The following is a 16781-nucleotide window of genomic DNA, read 5'->3' as shown; positions in this document are numbered from 1 at the left end:
GACGCTCCATAGGGATGACTGTATGTCCGTTTTTCATCCGAAAACGGATGGATGAAAAACGGACATACGGATCATCCGTATGAAAGAGGCCTTATTGTTTTTTTTTTATTTCTGTTTTTGATTTTCAAGTTGCAGTCTTGTTTGTCATACCATGTAGCTGATAAGAACATACAGAATTAAGATTGTCATGTTTAACATCGAATACTTATCTATTTGGACGAACATTGTCTAACTCTGTAACCTAAATGATTTTGTTATAAGTAGTCTTATATAATTTTGTACTGCAAACTTCTTTTTCTCAATGGAAAAATGCTTAGTTAAAAAAAAAAAAAAAAAATCCAGTAATACGCGGTCTCACCCTGCTCTGAACATGCAGTTGCTTTCTATTTTTGTAGTTTGTAGAGGCCGATCTGCTGACAGCCTAAAGGTTTAGACCCCTTTCACACCGAGGCGTTCTTCAGGCGCTTCAGCGTTAAACATAGCCTGAGCTGTAAACCCAGTGTGAAAGCCCGGGTGCTTGCACACTGCGGCGCTGCGCTGGCAGGGCGTCACAAAAAGTCCTGTCAGCAGCTTCTTTGCAGCTGTGACGATTTGCGGGCGGATTTAACCCCTTTTCGGCTGCTAGCAGGGGTCAAAACCGCCCCGCTAGCAGCCGCTAAAAATAGCGTCCCTTAACTCGCCCAGGGCGACTCGGTGTGAAAGGGGTCTTACTGCTGTTCAGGTGCTTTGGGCTTTAGCAAAATGCCAGCAAGAAGAAAAAACAGGAACAATGCAGGAGGCAATTTACAGCTCTCACTCATTTTGGTAGAATAATTATTACTGTGGAATGTATGTTCCTTGCTAAAGAACAATATTTTTCACAAGTTAAGGGTAAAATTGCACTTTGAGTAAATAAGACAATTAGCTTTTCCAACAGCATAGTCTCCTTTAAGATTCAGGCCTCATGCACACTGGACGTCAAAATAAAGTTTGCAGTGAATTTTTCAACGTATTTGCAATAGAGTTTTTCCACGGTAACTTTTTTTTTTTTTTTTCAATGGATCAAAAACGTTAAAAACCGGTGGTGAGCCACATTTGAGCATTTATCAGCATTTGACGTTAGAGCGTTTTTACAGCTGAAAACAGCTGAAAAAGTCCTCAGTACCCACTAGTTTTGGGTTTTTTTTTAAAGCCAAAAAACTCCCCAGCCAAAAACTGCTGACAACAGCCTATGTGTGCATGGACACATAGGATAACATGATGGGGAGTTTATTGACTGTAGAAAAAAAATGTCTGAAGCCAGAAACACGTGCTGTAAAAATGTCCAAAAACGTCCAGTGTGCATGAGGCCTCATAATAGCAATTAGAGCTGAAACAACTAATCGATTAATCGACAACTAATCGATTATGAAATTAATCGATTACTATTTTCATAATCGATTAATCGGCCAGTAACATAATGGGGTTAAAAATAAGAAAATTAGCCTTTTATAGTACAAAAAGAGCAAATAATCGCTACTGTAAATATTACTTTCACAGTTCTACAGTAAAAAAATGAACCCCTTACAGTAGCGATTATTTACTTTTTTTGTACTATAAAGGGCTCGTTTTAGTTTTTTTTTAACCCCATTATGTTACTAAATGTCTTAGACCTGGTTCACATCTTTGTGTTTTTTTTGGTGCTTTTTGCAGAAACGCACTACAGTTCATTTAACATGGTTTTCTATGGGACACGTTCACATCTATGCTTTTTTCAGCCGCTGCGTATTTGGAAAGGGGCAAGGACTTTTTTTTTTTTTTTTTTTAACGTAAAACGGTGCTTTTTTGGTTCAATATTCTTCAATGGAGAAGCTGCACAAAAGCATGTAATGCGTTTTTGCAGCAATTTGTATTTTTTAATCTGTCCAACAACAAATTGGCCAAAAAACTGTATTTCTCTTCTAATAGTGTATACAGTATATCTCTTCTGTCTGTAAGTCTCAGAGTGGATTCAATATTTTGCTCCCTAACCATAGTTATATGGTTGTTTAGTTATATAGTTGGTTGTTTATAGTTACCACTGCATAGAGATATTTAAGAATAAATAGCTTTTTTTTAAAAACTTTACATATTAACTAAATTATACACCACACTTTTTTTTTTTAAGGTTATTAACCGATTAATCGATTAATCGAAACAATAATCGACCAACTAATCGATTATGAAAATAATCGTTAGTTGCAGCCCTAATAGCAATAGTTTAACACTAGGAGAGCAGCCTATGCAAAAGCCTCCATCTTTCACGCTTCTAGACAAGTGTGATCTCTAAATACATCTGCACTTACAATTTTTGCTGTAGATGTGAAAGACATAAATATGCAGTCTTGCACAGTTGTACAGTCTCCTCTTCTGTACTGAAACCGCTTAGTCAGATTTCACTGCACACTGTGAGCTTCTCACACAGCAAGTCAAATACAGCGCGCCTCATTGCCTGGCTGGAGGATGCCCAGCATTATCCAGTACTTTCCTCTTTCAAGCTTTACTTTTCCTGGCACACCCCTTTCAGGGCTTCCATTTTTTTTTTTGGAGAACATCTCCATAAACATTTACTATTAATTCATGGCTGGTTAACAACTTCAGGTCCTTCAATCATGAAGGCTCAGCATCACATGTGGCATTACCCTGGGTTCTTGGATAGGAACATCCACTCCTCCAGACTGACATTCCACTTTTTGGCATTTTGACATATGCATAACTCCTCCCAGGAGCCAGCACACTGCTTGCATCACAGATGAGGGCTCTTCAGAGGAGTACTGAGGAAGGGTGCTCTGATACTTGCAGGAAGCCATCTACAGAACCCTGCTGACCCCTCCTACCAGATATGATCTGCCTGCAGTGCATAGAGAAGCACATAGATCTAGCAGTGACATCATTGGCATTATGAGGTATGCAATGAAAATGGAAAGGATTTAAAAATGTTATTAGTATGTGTGGAGCTTAAGCCAGACCCCTTTTTTTTTAATCTTTAAAGAGTGAGAAGGGATTTAAGCATTGGACAGGTTATTACTAGGCTCCAATGGAGAGATTATACATCATTTCCTATCCCTATGACACCAGAGAGAAAGTCCTATGGGGGGCACAGAGACCCCAAAAAAAAAAAAAAAAAAAAACTTAAAGTTTTAACATGTCCCAAACCTAATCAAAGCAGAAAAAAAAAAACTTTTGGCTGGAATCAGGCATTAATAACTTACGATCTCAGCTCCCCATCCAGGTCCTGCTGCCGCAATTTTCTGAAGTCTGCATTCAGAGCATCATAGTTCTCCTCTGAGGTATCATAGAACCCTGGTGCAGGTTTCTTCTCAAATGGGATCTCAGCATTGTAATCCACACCCCGCTTCTTCTTTCTCTTCTTCTGAATATCAATCCCCGCCGCTCGCAGCTCCCGCCTCTTCTGAAGAGCCGCCAAACGCCTGGGTGAAGAATCAGAGAACAGCATCAGCAACCATTACATAAAATACTACACAAAAAGGCAGCATTGTGTCCACCTGAGCTGATAAAGCAACATACCTCGCCTCCTCAAGCTGCTTTTCTCTAGCTTTTCTCTTGGCCTTCTTACCCTGAGTATTGGCTAGACGTGCTCTGGCTTCAGACAACATCTCAAGCTCATCTGGAAAATAAAACCATTATATGTCTTTTTTTTCAAACTATTCGCTGCTGTGTGACAAGATACAAGCAATGAAAAGCACATAATGAGGGAGAATTCTGTGTATTATAATTCAAAGTTCAACTCCAGGCAGAAAAAAAAACCACAAAAAGTATGCAGCTAGGTATTCTAAATCAATATGTGTAATGTAAGCATATTTTAAATGCAACTAATTTAGATTTAATTTAATTTCCGCTTTAAGGTCTCCTCCCCCACTCCTCTTTCAGAAATAGTGCTGGGGGGGGGGGGGGGGGTTCACCTTTATAGCAGGACTATACTTACCTTCACTCCAGCGATGCGCTATGCCACAGCTCCCCTCCGACCGCTTTCATCTTCAGCCCTGCAGCCTTAGAGCCCATTCACACAGGGGCAACTTTGGATCCGACTTCAAGTCGCCCCAAGTCATCCCTAGTCGCCTCAAGTCGCGCTACATGAAAAAATCAATGTAAATGAATGGATCCGTCTTAATGCACACTACTGCAGTCGCTCCGACTTCAGAAAAGGTTCCTGTACTACTTCAATCCGATTTGAAGGCAACTTGTACCCATTGATTTCAATGGAAGTTGCCTCCAAGTCTGATCACTGTTCATACTGAGGCAACTTTACAGGAAGCAGAAAGGAAACAAAGTAATTTCCTCCACTAAACAGCCAGCCCCCTCCTTCTCACACACAGCTGATAAGCTCTGATTGGCCACTTGTAAAGTTCCCTGTCCTGGAGGTGACTTCAAGTTGTGTTGTAAGTTCCCCCAAGTCATGCTGTGATTCATACTCAAGTCGTGTCCAAGTTGCCTCCCAAAGTCGTGCTGGAAGTCGTGTTGCCCCTGTGTGAATGGGCTCTTAAAGTACTCCGGGTATTTTAATTGGTGGGGCCTAGGTGATGTCACAAACACGCATTCACAGGAGTTAAAGTGTAAACCCAGGACCCTGCATTCACTATATCTTTCTATATATCTATATCATTCACTATATCTTGTTTCCCACAGTACACGGAAATGCAATTATTTTAGTAAATATAAACTGCTGAATACCTTTTCTCATCAGCAGTTACAGCAGTCTTGTGACTATCAGTGTCTGGTTAAAGCTTTTACAGGGCCTTGAAAAATAATTTATACCCGTTGAAATTTTCCACATTTTGTCATCCTACAATCAAAACTGTAAATGTATTTTATTGGGATTTAATGTGATAGACCAACACAAAGTGGTACATAAATTGTGAAGTGGAAGAAAAATGATGAATGGTTTTCAATTTTTTTTACAAATATGTGAAAAGTGTGGTGTACATTTGTATTCAGCCCCCCTGAGTCAATACTTTGTAGAACCACCTTTCACTGCAATTACAGCTGCAAGTCTTTTTGGAGATGTCTCTACCAGCTTGGTGAAACTTTTGCCCATTCTTTTTTGCAAAATACAGTGGATATAAAAAGTCTACACAACCGTTAAAATCTCAGGTTTCTGTGATGTAAAAAAAAAAAAATATGAGACAAAGATACATCATTTCAGAACTTTTTCCACCTTTAATGTGACCTATAAACTGTACAACTCTTTTTAGGTGGAGGGAAGTAAAAATAAAAAAAAAATAAAATAATATGGTTGCATAAAAGTGCACACTCTTCAAACTAATACTTTGTTGAAGCACCTGTTGATTTTATTACAGCTCTCAATCTTTCTGGGTATGAGTCTATCAGCATGGTACATCTCAACTTGGCAATATTTGCCGACTCTTTGTAAAAACACTCAAAATCTGTCAGATTGCGAAAGCTTCTCCCATGCACAGCCCTCTTCAGATCACCCCACACATTTTCAGATTCAGGTCTGGGCCATTCCAAAACTTTAAATCTTTCTCTGGTGAAGCCATTCCTTTGTTGATTTGGATGTATGCTTTGGGTTTTTTTCATGCTAAAAGATGAAGTTCCTCTTCATGTTCAGCTTTCAAGCAGAAGCCTGAAGGTTTTGTGCCAATGCTGACTGAAATTTGGAACTGTTCATAATTCCCACTACCTTGACTAAGACCCCTGTTCCAGCTGAAAAAAAAACAGTCCCAAAGCATGATGCTACCACCACATGCTTCACAGTGGGTATGGTGTACTTTTGGTGATGTGCAGTGTTGTTTTTGAGCCAAACATATCTTTTGGAATTATGGTCTGATGAAACGAAGGTTGAACTTTTTGGCCATAACACATTTTCCCACATGCTTTTGGGAGACTTCAGATCTGTTTTTGCAAAATTTAGCAGGGCTTGGATGTTTTTCTTGGTAAGAAAAGGCTTCCGTCTTGCCACTCTATACCCCATAGCCCAGACATATGAAGAATACGGGAGATTGTTGTCACATGTACCACACAGCCAGTACTTGTCAGATATTCCTGCAGCTCCTTTAATTGCAGCTTCAATTTTGGTCTCATCTAAACAGAGCACCTTCTTCCACATGTTTGCTGTGTCCCCCACATGGCTTCTCGTAAACTGCCGAGACTGCTTATGGCTTTCTTTTAACAATGGCTTTCTTCTTGCCACTCTTCCATAAAAGCCAGATTTGTGGAGTGCACGACTAATTGTTGTCCTGTAGACAGATTCTCACACCTGAGCTGTGGATCTCTGCAGCTCCTCCAGAGTTACCATGGGACTCTTTGATTAATGCTCTCCTTGCCCAGCCTGTCAGCGTGGGTGGACGCCTAGGTCTTGGCAGATTTGCAGTAGTGCCATACTCTTTCCATTTTCGGATAATGAATTGAACAGTGCACAGTGAGATGTTTGCAGCTTGGGATATTTTTTTAAAACCTAACCCTGCTTTAAACTTCTCCACAACTATATCCCTGACCTGTCTGGTGTGTTCCTTGGCCTTCATGATGCAGTTTGTTCACCAAAGTTCTCTAACAAATCTTTGAGGGCTTCACAGAACAGCTGTATTTATACTAAGATTAAATTACACAAAAAAATAAAACAGTGCTAAGTGGCCCTGTGCTGATCACATGCACCCAAGAAAAAAAAACAAAAAAAAACCCGCTAGCAATACACACCAAACTGAGCATGTGCAGCTTGTCCCCTAGCCTTTGTTCTATCAGGAGATGTGATGGGGACAGTGGGGGGGGGGCCAAAATGAAAAACGCCTGTAAACGAAACGCGGCTAAATTCAAGTTACCGCATTTAGAAGCGTTTGGCGCTTGAAATGCCTCTAAACTAAGCTTCTGAACCCATTTTTTTTTGCATTCCAAAAAAAAGCTTCTAAACTCAACCGTCTAGAAACGAACCTGTGTACATGTACTGATGAGGTAACAGAGGAGAGTTTAGGAACAGTTAAAAAAAAATGCCCAACTGCTCCTAAACGTCTGTTTACCACCAGCAGTGTACATGAGGCCTTAGTCATCCCAGCATTGCTAAAATTATGCATGTGCAGCTCAGTGTACAGCAGCAGACAAGCAGGTAAGAAAATGTAATGCAGAAGAGTCATCTCCTCTGCTTTAAAAATCCTGCCTGTTCTCCAAATTCATTTTCTCTTTTTTTAACTTTTTTAAAGTTCCACCTAAAAAGGGAAAAAAAATAACAAATGCATCTTTTTGCAGGGGAATAAAATGTACATTTATTGATTTTTCCCACAGGAGCCTGCAAAGCATTCCACCCTAAACACAGGTGTAATATATTCCAAAAGGTGAACTTGGCCTTTACGTTTAGTTTCTTCAGTCATCAGTCAGGATAATGAAGATCATCTTTGTGCTCTTCCCTCCTGTATTTTCAGGGTTAGATCAAAAGTTTCTGACCAGCTGAGAGCAATGATCCTCTCTCTTTTAGGGCCAGTTCACACCATAGAAATGCAGTCCGGATGTATTCCAGATGCTTTTCTGCATGCGCGCTTTTGATGCAGTCCAGTGCATTTTTCTCCCTCTTTTCTTAACCTTAAATAAAGGACACGTGTGTTCCAGTGCGTTTTACAGCGTTTCAGTACAGTCCAGTGCAGGAAAAATGCAGCATGTTCTACTTTTTTTCTGGAAAGCACTGGAACTGCAAGCACCGCTGTGAACTATGCCATTGAAAACCATATAACCTACTTTCCATGCGTTTGTGATGCAGAAAAAAAAAATGAACTGGACTGCATGTGGTGTGAAATTGCCTTTAATGAAATGTATGTTCACATGAAATTACAGAAGCAGTCATCAGGATTTGTGTACAGCATCTTAGCGAACATACACTCAAATATATATATATATAATTGTATAATTAGCACCCTGATTAAAGTCTAAAGCCAAAACAATTTTTTTTTATTACTTTGGTTTGAATATTAGAGACTTTAAACAGTTGTCAGATTTCATTTTGCCATCTGTGTCTCACTAGGGAGATTACCTTCACTTCCTGCCCTGTAGACTATTCAGGAAGCGAGGGAAATCCCTTCTCAGAAACCTGTCACAAGAGCAGGTAGCTCCATTGGATCCTCTCTATTCCTGTTTGGGAGGCAACTCAAAAATTTTGGATTTGCACTCACTTTCATTCCTGGTGTCATTGTGGTCAGTACAAATGGGAATGACTACGGCAGGGAAAAATAAAAATCTAACAGATTTTAACTCCTTACCATTGTATACAAATCTTAAAAAGTTTTGACTTTAGTTATGCTTTAACCCCTCTGCACCGACCACACACATATATGCAGCCTCACGGGGCCGCATATATGCGTACCTCCCTTAGTGCTGGGAGCGCACCGCACAGGCACAGCGCACTCCCAGCAAAGAGACCGAGAGCCCTGGGTCTCGTCCAAATGATCTGGACCCGGGACTGTCAGTTCCAGGTCATCTGATCTCTGTAATAGCCTCCGATTGGCTGTCACAGTGATTAGTTACTGTGAACCCAACCCTGAATTTCATTCTTCTTCTAAATGTAGAGAACGATACATTGTATCGTCATTTTCTTGCAGGGGAGGAATCGTAAACAATCCAAATTTTCACATCCTATGCATTAAGACCCCTTTCACACTGGGGCGGTTTGCAGGCCTTATTGCGCTAAAAATAGCGCCTGCAAACCGCCCCTAAACAGCCTCCGCTGTTTGTTCAGTGTGAAAGCCCGAGGGCTTTCACACTGAATCGGTGCGCTGGCAGGAGAAGAAAAAATCTCCTGTCAGCCGCTTCTTTGGAGTGGTGAAGGAGCAGTGTATTCACCGCTCCTAAACCGCTCCTGCCCATTGAAATCAATGGGACAGCGCGGCTATACCGCGGCTTTAGCCGCGCTATACGAGGGGTTTTAACCCTTTTTCGGCCGCCAGCAGGGGGTTAAAACCGCACCGCTAGCGGCCGAATACCGCGGTAAAACAGCGCTAAATATAGCGCTGTTTTACCGCCGACGCCCCCTACCGCCCCAGTGTGAAAGGGGCCTAAGGTGAAAAAACTTCTGACACTGACCAGCCCCCCCCAGTTTTACTCACCTGAGTCCGTTCGTTCCCACGGTGGAGACGCGCTCTACCTCTCTGAGCATTGTCTTGGCTCTTGATTGGATAGATTGATAGCAGCGCAGCCATTGGCTCCCACTGCTGTCAATCAAATCCAATGACTGGGACTGGGGCCGAGTCTGGCATTCTGTGTCTATGGACGCAAAAGCCGGACTCGGGAGCGCACCAGCGTGGCAGAGAGTGCTTCTCCTAGGGGGTTTAGCGATGCAGGGAGGAGCCGATAGTGCCACTGGGGGCCTCTAGAAGAGGGGCCACTCTGTGCAAAACTAATTGCACAGTGGAGGCAAGTATGACGTTACTTAAAAAAAATAAAAGGAGGGTTAACAACTCCTTTAAGATAAAAAGCCTTCTGTGTGCAGCAGCCCCCCCTAACACTTACCTGAGGTCCCTCTCTGTCCAGCAAGGTCCATGAGTGTCTCAGCCGTCCGAGATTCTCCTTCCCGATTGGCTGAGACAGCAGTGGCGTCACTGATTCCCGGGGCTCTCAAAGTCAGCTAGCCAATCAGGGGAGAGGGGGCAGGGCCAGGGTTCAGTATCTGAATGGACACAGGGAGCTGTGACTCAGCTCGGGTGCCCCTATAGCAAGCTGCTTGCTGTGGGGGCACTGAACAGAAGGGAGGGGCCAGGAGCACAGAAGAGGGACCCGAAAAGAGGAGGATTGGGGCTTCTCTCTGCAAGTCCACTGCAATAGAGCAGGTATGTATAACGTGTTTGTTATTTTTATAGAAAAAAAAAGAAAAAAAGAAAGAAAAAAAAAAAAACAAGTCTTTACAATCACTTTAATTTGTGTCTTTTACATCTGCCTGGAGTTCAGCTACGAGCCTCATTCACAGGGGGTGCTTTACTGAAGGCCCTGCGCAGGTCTGTTTTCCTGGCACAGGAATTGTGGGCATCCATGTGCCAGCGTCCCATTCATTTCTACTGGAACAAGTGACTGTACCGACACAGCGGATGTGTCCTAATATGACATGCGGGTGAGTGCAGGTGAAGCGCCCCATGTGAATGAGCCCTTAAAATGTGTTGAATGAATCACCTTCGTCCATGTCCACTGGGTCGGGTCTAGCAGGTTTTGTTTCTGGATTTGGGTCAATTTCTCCAGGTTTGAGTTTCCTAGGGTCATCTGCAGTTTCTTCTTCATTATCTCTCTGTGCAGCTTTATCTCTGGGGAAAAAAAAAAAAACACACTAAAAACACATACCCTTACAAGTATGCAAATACCGAAAAGGTCTGTGGCAGCAAGAAAAAAAAAAAAGGAAGCACATTCAATAACTATGGATGTGTAACTATACAAACATGTTGAGAACGGTCTCTAAGGTAGTCTCCAAAAAAAAAAAAAAAAAAAAAAAAAAAAAAAAAAAAAAAAAAAAAAAAAAAACACTGCTACAGCAGCCACCTGCACTTTGAGAGCACTGACTATCAGACCCTTGTCTGCACAATCTTTTAAAAATTCCAGAATAGAAGGTCTTTCAAGGTGATGATTAGAGGAAACACACACTGTTCAATGTAGGAGTAAAATCCCTGCTGTTCTTCTGGTGGTACAGGTATAATAACTCTGTGGAATCAGTCCTTGGACAAGGGGCTTCATGCCTAGAGATTTGACTGGACTTCTCAGAAGCTGTCCCTCCTTGTCAAGGGTTCGGCAAACTAGGACGTAACCTTGGAAGACAATACCCAAAATGTACCGATTTGATGGTCTCCCAATACGGAACAACATCCTTGCAATCTTACTCCCACGGGGAGGGGCGAGTCATTAGGACTTTTTAGCCTACGCAGGAGTATGGAAAAAGGACCCTTCCTTTGTTTTTTTACTTTTGAGAGGTTTAAGTAATCTTTTTCTCCTGTGACTTGTTCTCTTGCTGTTAAGCTCATGGAGGATGAAAAAAAAAAAAAAAACCCTCAGGAAATACTTTTTTGTTTGCCGTACAATCCAGAATTTATTTTAGTTCTGGATCAAACAGGAGGAGGTTACCTGAAAATGGTATACCACACAGCTTAAAGTGATACTAAAAAGACTTTTTTTTTTCCCTTTAAAAATAACAAACATATTATATAAACCTGCCCTGTGCAGTGGTTTTGCACAGAGCAGCCCAGATCCCCCCCTCTTCTTGCCGGAGCTCCTGGCCCCTCCCTCCTTTCGAGTACCCCCACAGCAAGCAGCTTGCTATGGGGGTGCCCGAGCCAAGCCGCGGTTCGGCCCTGCCCTCTCTCACTCCTGTTTGGCTTACTGACTTTGACAGCAGCGAGAGCCAATGGCATCGCTGCTGTGTCTCAGCCAATCAGGAGGAAGAGTCCCGGACGGCCAAAGCACTCATGCACATTGCTGGATAGAGATGGGGCTCAGGTATGTATTAGGGGGGCTGCTACACATAGAAGGCTTATCTTAATGCATAGAATGCATTAGGATTAAAAAAACCTACTGCCTTTACAACCACCTTAACTTTAGAAATGGAGTCTCCCAGTCACGTTTTTAGTCATAAGGCTCCTCTGGCAGAATTTGTAAGTACCTCTGATCTGGCTGACATTCGTATGGATTTAGGAGTCATCCTTTCAGTTCTCCCATCAAGAGGAGTTTGTCTCCCATGGTTGAGAAGAAGGTTCTTTCATTCTATTACTAGTGTAGGACTCACCGATAATGGGGTACTTTGACGCTAGTAAGTGGGCTTAGCACTATATGACCATATAGCATGACCAAATCCCATTTTTTAATATGTTCAGTTGTTTTTAAATAGCCTTGCAGGATTTAAATGTCATTTTTGTACGTGGGCGCTATAATCTATTTTGTTCTGTTTGCGGTCTTATAGCAGCACCATCCCTAAGTCTGTTTTTTGTATTTGCATGGATTTGGCTGAGTTATCAGCAATCTATCCCACAGCCCTAGACAAAGTCAAAAAGTTTTCAAAATCTCTTTTTTGGCTGTTATGATGTGCTTTACAACCCCTTTAAGAAGACCATTCACTACTTCAAGAGAGTATTTAAACTTCGTAGGTAAAAAAAAAAAAAAAAAAAAACTCAGTATCTTTTGCTCCTCATCCGAATCTTCTATGGATATTGTGGAGGAGGGGGGAGTGGACCTTCCGCATGGAAGATCCCCCAGGCTCTGCACTAAGCGAGGCAGAAGACTGCAGGGTAGACAAAGATTTCAAAACAGTCAAAGCTTTTGCAGGGTGGGAAAACCTGTTAGCATGGTGTGAAAAGATTGAAACACGGCACAGAGCTCATTCTTGACTAAAGAAATCAGGTCATTACAAAACGCTGAAGATTCCTCTTAAATGAGTTAAGCAATGCTGACTTTGAACAGAGGCTTTTTTCATGCATCCCCCCGTTTGACTTTGTATGAAGGGCATTTCCTCTTCACAGGGGCTTGTTTCCTTGTCATAGCTCTTAGGTTGCAAAAAAGAGCAAACGCCCTGCTGAGACCTGAACCAGAGTACCATACTTACCAAAAACGCCTAAAAAGGCACACTGGAGTAGAAACAGTATGCCACATGCCCACACGGGCCATAGCTACTGGGGGGGGGGGGGGGAGTGGGAGTAAATAGAAAAAACCCAGTAAAGGAGAACTAACCAGCCAGATCCCTACCTGGGCTATGCTGGTGCCAATATGTGTCCCCATTGTTCCCACATTTCCTGGCTCCTCCATCCCGCAGAGTCTGCAGTGAAAATCATGGCTTGAATGCCAGTTCTGGAGTCAAGAGAGGCCGCTGTGCTGGACCAAAACCAGAAATTGACACCATGTGGATTTTGCCTGCTCCCTCTGCATCCGAAACAGACGCCGCAGTCCTCACCCGAAGGTTCCCCCCCCCCCCTTTGGGAACTGATGACAGTGTCGGACATGGCTGAGGATGCTCCTCAGATACCAGAAACATGTCGGCATTACAGAGACCAGAAGCACCACCTCTGAACGAAAAACTGGGGCAAAATGACAAAAGACCAGTGCAGGCTCTCTCCCTGCACATACTGAGAGGATGTTTGAAAACCCATAAGAGAAAGTTTTTTTTTTTTAAAAGTGTAAGGGGAGAGCTTACCCTTCCAGGAAAGCCCTGAAATATTAGCCTCCCCCTCTCAGTTCCAAGGTGTTCCCTCCACTTTGGAGGAAACATGAAAACTGAGGATAAGTGGGGAGAGGCCTCCTTTTAAAACTTGAAGCTGTCATCCTGAAAGACATTTTGGGAAAATTAAATAAAAGTGATTCCTGAGAGATTCGGCTGCAGTAGTATAGCCAACCAAGGGTGGAGATTAGAGGTCGACCGATATGGGTTTTTCTCTGGCCGATGCCGATATTTAGAAATCTCGGTGGCCGATGGCCGATATGTGATTCCGATTTTTTTGGGCCGATATATTAGGCCGATTTTTTTTTTCCTTCATCTCATCAAATTTAACAGTTAGACCCCTTTCACACAGGGGTATTTTTCAGGCGCTTTTGGGCTAAAAATAGCGCCTGTAAAGTGCCTGTAAAACGGCTCCCCTGCAGTCTCAGTGTGATATCCCGAGTACTTTCACACTGAGGCGATGCGCTGGCAGGATGTTAAAAAAAGTCCAGCAAGCAGCATCTTTGGAGCGGTGTATACCACCACTCCTGCCCATTGAAATGAATGCGCACCGTTGCCAAAGCGCCTGCAAAGCGTTTCGGCAGCGGTGCTTCAGGGGCGCATTTAACACCTTCCTTAGCTGCTAGCTGGGTTATAAGCTCCCTGCTAGCAGCCGAATAGCGCCGCTAAAATGACAGTAAAGCGCCGCTAAAACTAGCAGCGTTTTACCGTCAACGCATGCCCGCTGCAGTGTGAAAGCAACCTAAAGTGATACAGAAAATTTTTTACATTTAAACATTTATTAAACAAACCTCCAATCAGTTCACTTGTATGTATAATTTAGATTAAAAAAAATATATAAAAAAAAAACTATATGTTAAAAATAAATACACAAAAACAGGTAATCAAAACTTTTGGACGAAAAAAATGGGCTAACTTTACCGCTTAGTTTTTTTTTTTTTGAATTATTAGTGTATTTTTTTTTTAAAAATTGCGTTTGAAATACCGTGTGACATAAAATATTGCAACAACCGCTATTTTATTCCCTAGGGTCTCTGCTAAAAAAAAATATATATATAAATGTTTGGGGGTTCTAAGTGATTTTCTAGCAGAAAATACAGGATTTTTACTTGTAAGCAAGAAAAGATTTAGTCTTTAAATGGTTAAACTGAGAACTTCTACACACAGCACTTAGTTCATTCAGAAGTGTAAACATTGAATGAATTCAGGTTCTTTTTATCAGATTTGGCAGGCTGCCCAGAGAGGGGAGAGAAGTGTTTCACAGAAGACTACAGGCAACTTGTATTGACTTCAGAAGTCATTTGCAAGTCGCGCTGAGTTATATTGGCCTTTTTTATCAGCACAATCGGCCGATGCCGATTAAGAAAAAAACACCAAATATCGGCCGATATATCGGTCGACCTCTAGTGGAGATCAGATTCCCATTGCAGACTGGTTTTATTTCAGTTATCCTATAAACCACTCCTCCCAGTCTAAGAAAGTTGACAGATCTTACAGCAGAACTCCAGCCATTTTACTCACCTCCAGCACCTGTAATAAGGAGAATGACCTTCCTTACTTCAGTCATCCAAGCAGCTGATGCTCCATTTTGAGACTCCCACACCAGAATTTGGGCAGGCACATCACATACAATGCAAGATTATCAGGGGCTACTGTTTACATTTTGAGAAGTGCTGGTGTTACGAATTGTTTTCACAGCAATAAGTGCCACGTGAATCACTATGCACACCAGGGTGACACACAGCAGATCCTGGCAGTTACAGTCACAGGAATTTGCACAGCCGAGAAGCGGCATACGGGATATCACACTATGAAAAACCTTAGGGGAGCTAATCAGTTCAGTTCTAGGATTCTACTTACAGTAAGTATTCATAATGTTCCAGACACTGAGCTGCTGTGCGACCTATGATTGGGGCAATAGTTCTCCATTGTGTAGGCATCAGCTTGGCCAAGTGCAGCAGCTTCTCTTCCTCCTCACGAGACCATTCTGTCTTCTTAATACTCGGGTCCAGCCATTCATACCTGTCGTTGGGGAAAATACAAACATCAACATTCTTGCAGCAAAATGAAGAATACACTCAAGCCTAACACCAGAAAAATCTCCCATTCATTCCAATAAAACAAACCATCTATTATTTGCCCCAATAGGGGAAGGCCTTTCCAGAGGAATGAAGAGAGATTCTTCTGATGCCTGTAATCAAAGTTTAAATAAAGCTGGTATTGGGTTAGACAGAGCCGTCTTCAAAACAGGCCCCAATGAGTGAGACAGACAACCCTTAAACTGGCTGTGTTGTCCTTTTGCAATATTCTAGATGTATTTTTAGAGTCTGACTTACCATCGGGCTTTGCACTGTTTGGCAGATTTCCTGTGTAGCAAAGATGCAATACGAGACCACTGGTTTTTGCCATATTTCATAACCGCAGCTTTAAGAATTTCATCCTGTGAAAAGAAAGGCAGCACGATTTACCTTCTATAACCAGCAAAATAAGAAGCAACCGTTTTATACAGAAGTTATCGCTTTTATTAAAGGGCATATACACTTACAGTTTTCTCTTAGTTCACCTAATGCAGTCTCCTATGGTGAGGTGATGCTGCACTGCTCCTGAATTCAGTGCAGTGTTAAATGAATGTAGGCTGTCCCTGCGTACACTGCAATTGGATGACAAGACTTTGCAGGAGGTAAGGCTGTCATCAATGTCACTGCCTGCAGCTAGTCACTCAGCATCTGACCACACCCAGTCCTGACCACAGATTTCTGGATGGACAGCAATGCCTCTGCTGCTGAAACCCTCCCACTGTGAGCTGCAGTGCCTGAGAAGGGGTGTGTGTGAGAGACACAAACAAAGGGGGATTTGGCTTTATAGAAACATTATAAAGTAACTGAATCTGAGATGTGTTTAGACTGACACACAGAAGCCTTTATACATAATTATATATGTACTACTTTAGCTCCAGAAAGGTTTCTTCCCCTTTATGACCAGGCCTTTTTTGTGATACGGCACTGCGTTACTTTAACTGACAATCGGTCATGCGACGTTATACCCAAATAAAATTAATGTCCTTTTATCCCCACAAATAGAGCTTTCTTTTGGTGGTATTGATTGGTTAAAAAAGTTATAGTGTCTACAAACTATGGGATTTTTTTAAATTTATTTTCGAATAATGGTGGCGATCAGCATCTTATAGTGGGACTGCGAAGGAAAAGCGGACACCGACACTTTTTTTGAGACCAGTGACACTAATACAGGGATCAGTGCTAAAAACATGTTTCTTCTGGGGCCACTGGCTATGGGGATAGAGTAGTCCCCGCTCTCCCGACCTGTGTGTCTACAGAGCCGCGCTCCATAGACTTACACAGCGGGACTTGGGCCCACCCCCCACTTCTTCACTGCATTTGATCGTCAGCAGCAAGAGCCAATGGCTCCTGCTGCTGCTCGAATGCTGAGTAAAGAAGAAAAGAGGGGAGAATAGATGCAGCCGTGCACAGTGCTGATCTCTTCTCCCCTCTCTTACTCCTCTTCATACAGGGGAGGCACAGGGAGACCGAAAACCTTTTTATACCTTAATGCAAACAATGCTTTAACCACTTAAGGACCGGAAGATTTCCCCCCTTAATTTCCAGGCCATTTTTTGCGATACGGCACTGCG

At 42.4% G+C, this 16781-nt stretch overlaps 1 protein-coding gene across 1 annotated transcript in view; it reads right to left on the bottom strand.

Moving 5' to 3' along the window:
* Positions 1 to 16781, bottom strand: part of CDC5L (cell division cycle 5 like) — a 109311-nt gene that overhangs the window by 85331 nt on the left and 7199 nt on the right. Inside the window, exons 2-6 of the mRNA XM_073625236.1 lie at positions 15469 to 15572; positions 14993 to 15154; positions 10117 to 10244; positions 3526 to 3625; positions 3210 to 3428 (exon numbers count right to left, since the gene is read on the bottom strand). Coding sequence (XP_073481337.1) covers positions 3210 to 3428; positions 3526 to 3625; positions 10117 to 10244; positions 14993 to 15154; positions 15469 to 15572 — 713 coding nt within the window. The remainder of the gene's footprint in view (positions 1 to 3209; positions 3429 to 3525; positions 3626 to 10116; positions 10245 to 14992; positions 15155 to 15468; positions 15573 to 16781) is intronic.

The sequence above is a fragment of the Aquarana catesbeiana genome, linkage group LG04 (genome assembly GCF_042186555.1).
Source record: "Aquarana catesbeiana isolate 2022-GZ linkage group LG04, ASM4218655v1, whole genome shotgun sequence".
Classification (NCBI taxonomy): Eukaryota; Metazoa; Chordata; class Amphibia; order Anura; family Ranidae; genus Aquarana; species Aquarana catesbeiana.
This window is presented reverse-complemented; position numbering and strand designations above follow the sequence as displayed.